Here is a 4868-nt window from a genome sequence, read left to right as displayed (position 1 = left end):
AAAACTGTGTTTTTTTTCGGGATATAAAACTGTGTTGGATAGCACAAAACATCCGGACCATGCAGTCCAGACGGTTGAGGGTGGTTTGAGGGTCTGATTTGGAGATGCCCTTGTACACATACATATAGTTACTATCTTTTTCAAATAAAAGATCATTTCAAGTTGGTGCATTTGTCCAGCTCAAAAAGGCAAAAATTGCCGTCCAGTGTGCCAACAGCACAGTTTGTTCCACTTAAACAAAGCAAACCGGTCGTCACGTCTCGGCTTAAACCACGCGTTCCAGAAAGAAGACGGGAAAGGAATCCACCAAAGCCTCCGCCGTTTCCATAGCTCTCGCCAGATCTCGGTGGCGGCGGCGGCATCACGGAGGCAGATGGCCGGCCGGCGCGAGCCCCCCTTGATGCGCACCGGCTTGGGCAGCGGGCAGCCGCCGTCCCGCGGGTCCCGCATCGCGGCGGCGGTGGCCGTCGGCGTTACTCTCGGCTGCGTCTGCGCGTTCTTCTACCCCGACGGCCTCATCTCCCGCTCCACCGACTCCGCCCTCCACTGGCGTCGCCGGGTAATCCATTCCTCCTTTCTTGCTTCCCTGTTCATTTCTTGGTAGACGGAAAGTAGATGACTTGTTGGTTTTGTGATGTATCTCGATTGAAAGGTTTTCTAGTGTTGGTCCGCTTAGTGTGAGATTAATATTCATATATGATTCTTGTTGGAAGCATGCAACCGTGTAACGACAATGGATGAATCTTAGAATCTAAGTCAACCAGGTATGCGTGAGAACTCAGATGTGTTAGGGAATGATGGCGTCCATTTTCCGTTTGGACCAATTATGAGCAGACTGTGGAGAATACTTAAGATGCTCCAGTTATATGAAGGTAATTGCCTAGATTAGCATAAAAAATGTCATAACCTCAGAACGGATACGCGATGCTCAAAGATTGCTAGCATTTTAGCTGTTGTACATCCAAAAATATGATTATTGTAGTGGAAGAAGGCGATGTCTGCATTTTGCTATATTCTTCTGGTTTCTGCTATGCTTTGTGATTACTTAAGGATGTCGTTGGGCTGGTTATTACATCTGCTTAAGTAGTCAGTGGAATGATTGAACACTTGTATGCTGGTCAGCGATGTTGGCAGCACATGCTGCTCGATTTGTGTTGCAGAAAATAATCACCTTTGCACAAGCACTACTATATTTTGCAATGGCTGCAGCCGGTAGCTTGTGCAGGGGTTCGTGTTAGCAACAAATTTTTTCATTATTTTGTCTATCTAAGAATAAATGATATTTCGAGCGCTTGTTGTCAAGTGCCTATAGCTGTGCCATACAGTCAGGGTCCTAGCAGTGATCTGAATCAAGTAACATAATGGGAATGAATTACACCGTAACAGGCAAAACTGAAAGGGCATTTATGCTCTTGATGATTTTTGGTATTTATGACAACATATCTTAGTGATCTAACCACATGCTCTAGTCTGTAAACAGTGCCACCATAACATGGAAGGATGCATGGATGGATGCCCCTCTACTCGTAAAAGGAAAAAGAAGCGTTGCCTGATTTCCATTTTTGTTTACAGAGTTCATAGGGCAACCACATTATTAAGAGGGGGTGCACCCTGAAGATACAGTGGGAATCAACTTCACGTACACGTGCACATAAACATATGCACTGAATCTATTCTTCATGTCCGAGGAGAGAGCTTCTCTAAATCCTATGTTGGCCAGGGTTCTGTGAACCCCGGAACTTCCGGGGTAGGTCCGGCCAGCTTCCGGGGAAACCAGACAGTGCACAATGTGCGCAATCTCTCTGGAGAGCCCAGAACCTGCCCGGAACTTCCGTACTACGGAACTTCCGTTGACAAGTCTGGCCAGTTTCCGGGGTCTCCAGAGGAGTTGCACATACGTGCAATCTCTCTGATTAGCCCGGAACCCGCCCGGAACTTGGCCCGGAAAAACAGGCATGCACCTTGGTAGCAATGAGGAGTGGAAATTGCAAACAACCTGACAAGATAGAGAATAAAACTGTTAGCTTCAGACATCTAGGTGCTCCATGGTTCTCACCTAATTGTCTACACTACTCTGTAAGCCTTGCCCATGTATGTTGTTTTGGCTTTCACCTTCAGATGATTTTCCTTGTTAATTGCACTTTGCAGATTCCTAAAATAAGTGTGTATCTCAGTAGTTATATTTGTCATTATTCCCATTTGTTCTTAGGTTTCAAAGAAACTCCAACTAGTTTTTGCTTTGCCAAATTGCCCGAAGCCAAGCATCCTCTGTTATTTCTTGATATAAAATATTAGATTTTGAAATAACGTTTCTAAAGGCAATGACTTGTGGGACCTTAACCTTCGTGCACCAAAATAGTCATATATCATTGTTATAGGCCTCTAAGAACAATTCTAGCAGACTCCCAAAGTGGCCCTCTATCCCTAATAATTTTAGAGGGCCCTCTAAAAACACCTAACTTGCCTTTATATTTTGGCAGAGTAGGAAAATATAGAGGGCATTCTATTCTCCTGTTTCTCCCCTCGTGCGCCGTTTTCCATCGCCGCCACTACATGGCATCCGGCAAGCTCTCCGCCTCTCCTGGCGCTCGTCTTTCCTTCTACCCTGATGCCACGCAGATGGAGTCCAGCGAGCTCCCCGCGACTCCCTCGCCATCTTCTGCGCTCCCAACCTTGACTTCTCTCCCCCTCCGCCACCCTCATGCAAACCTCCGACGCCGCTCCTCCTTCCGTGCACCCCTCCTACCCCCGGATAGATGCGCCACACTTGGAGAGCTCCACGCCATACTGCTGCTTGACGGGCGTGCACTCTGTGAAGACCGTAGTCGCGCGACCTGCCCGCCAAGGCCACCTTCGAGCACGTGAGGACCTTAACCCAGAGGTGCCGAGCTCCAGCACCAAACAGATTCAAAATAACGCATTCCTATTTATTTTTTTACAGGGGCATTCAGAAGTTCTGTACATATATCTAGAAATGATGGAAGGCTATATACCTTAAATTATGCTTCCAAAATCTGCACCTTCCAAAATGGCATTCCTAAATTTTGTATGTTCATGTATGGTCAATCCGATGTTCATAATCTTTCAGTTGGCTTGTACATTTACATATCTGTTGTTGATTGTTTAATTATTATAACGAAGGTGTGTTTTTCTTAAGATGTTTTCTTTACATGCTGCTATTTACAATTATATTTTGATATGTTAGGCTGACTCAGTTACTTGTGAGACATCGGAGGAAGTTACCAACCTACAGTCACAGTTGGCATCATTGGAGAGAAAAAATGCTGACTTCAGGAAGCAGATCAATGAACTCTCGATGAAGCTTCAAATGGCTGGGCAAGGAAAAAACCAGGCTTTGTATAGTGCTGGTCCTTTTGGTACCGTGAAGTCTCTTAGAACAAATCCAACAGTCATGCCTGATGAATCCACCAATCCCAGACTGGCTAACATATTGCAACAGGTTGCTGTAAAGAAAGAAATCATCGTTGCAGTGGCAAACTCTAACGTGAAACAGACGCTTGAGATGTGGTTTACTAATATCAAAAGAGTTGGAATCACAAATTACTTGGTTGTTGCATTAGATGACAGCATAGAGAGCTTCTGCAAGTCCAAAGACGTCCCAGTTTATCGGCGGGATCCTGATGAAGGCATTGACAGCATAGGGAAGACAGGTGGAAACCATGCTGTTTCTGCTCTGAAGTTTCGCATTTTGAGGGAATTCTTGCAGCTTGGGTACAGTGTTCTCCTCTCTGATATTGATATCATGTTCTTCCAGAATCCCTTTGATCATCTTTACAGAGATTCTGATATAGAGTCCATGAGTGATGGCCATGACAATATGACAGCCTATGGTTTCAATGATGTGTTTGATGAGCCTTCAATGGGCTGGGCAAGATACGCACACACGATGCGCATATGGGTTTTTAATTCTGGATTTTTCTTCATAAGGCCAACAATTCCTTCAGTTGAGCTTTTGGATAGGGTAGCTGGGCGCCTTTCTCGTGAACCCAAATCATGGGACCAGGCTGTTTTTAACGAGGAACTGTTTTTCCCCTCACATCCTGGTTATGAAGGCCTACATGCATCCAAAAGAACCATGGATATATATCTCTTTATGAACAGCAAAGTTCTCTTCAAGACAGTGAGGAAAAGTGCTCAGCTGCGGAAGTTGAAGCCAGTGATTGTGCATTTGAACTACCATCCTGATAAGGAGGCGCGCATGAAAGCAGTGATTGAATTTTATGTTAATGGAAAGCAGAATGCACTTGATCATTTCCCTGACGGATCAGAATGATAAAACCAAAGCTTATTAGGAACAGCCAATGACCCTTCTTGTTCTCTTGTTGTTATCCATTGTTCTTGAAACTCTGGATGGAAGCCCGTATCAGTAACTACTGTAAACAATACATGATCATTTTGGAACATTGTGCTTGAGATGTCAGACTTTCAGTGAGCATCTAACCCTGATAGTTCTGTAGTTGGTAACTTGAATGTCGATCTTGATACTACCTTGTGTACTTTGTTGGACTTGAACGATTTTATGTCTTGCACACAGGAACGATTTTATGTCTGGTTAATAATAATTAGCAGTATCGCATCTGCATGTGTGTGTGCAGAGTTATGGTTATATATATTTGCCATGAAGTTTTAATGTGGTAATACATGTTGAAGATATAGTTTAGGACAAAAGGAAAATGTGCTCTGGTTAGTTATTTAACGATGGGAACTTAGGGCATCTCCAGCCGTTGGCCCCCAGGAGGGGCAAAAAATCGCCCCCTGGGGGCGCACCGGCGCTAAACCGCGTACTGGGGGCGTAATGCCCCCCAGTCGCGGCCCCCCACGGGTTTTTAAAATGTTCAAATTCGGCG

At 44.9% G+C, this 4868-nt stretch overlaps 1 protein-coding gene across 1 annotated transcript; it reads left to right on the top strand.

Annotated features, from left to right (window-relative positions):
• Positions 1-245: 245 nt before the first annotated feature.
• On the top strand, positions 246-4597 carry LOC123188154 (arabinosyltransferase RRA2). The gene is made up of 2 exons (XM_044600198.1): positions 246-559; positions 3206-4597. The coding sequence occupies exons 1-2, from the start codon at positions 374-376 to the stop codon at positions 4292-4294; spliced, it is 1275 nt and encodes a 424-aa protein (XP_044456133.1). The 5' UTR covers positions 246-373; the 3' UTR covers positions 4295-4597.
• Positions 4598-4868: the final 271 nt, after the last annotated feature.

Source organism: Triticum aestivum, chromosome 2A (genome assembly GCF_018294505.1).
Source record: "Triticum aestivum cultivar Chinese Spring chromosome 2A, IWGSC CS RefSeq v2.1, whole genome shotgun sequence".
NCBI lineage: Eukaryota > Viridiplantae > Streptophyta > Magnoliopsida > Poales > Poaceae > Triticum > Triticum aestivum.
This window is presented reverse-complemented; position numbering and strand designations above follow the sequence as displayed.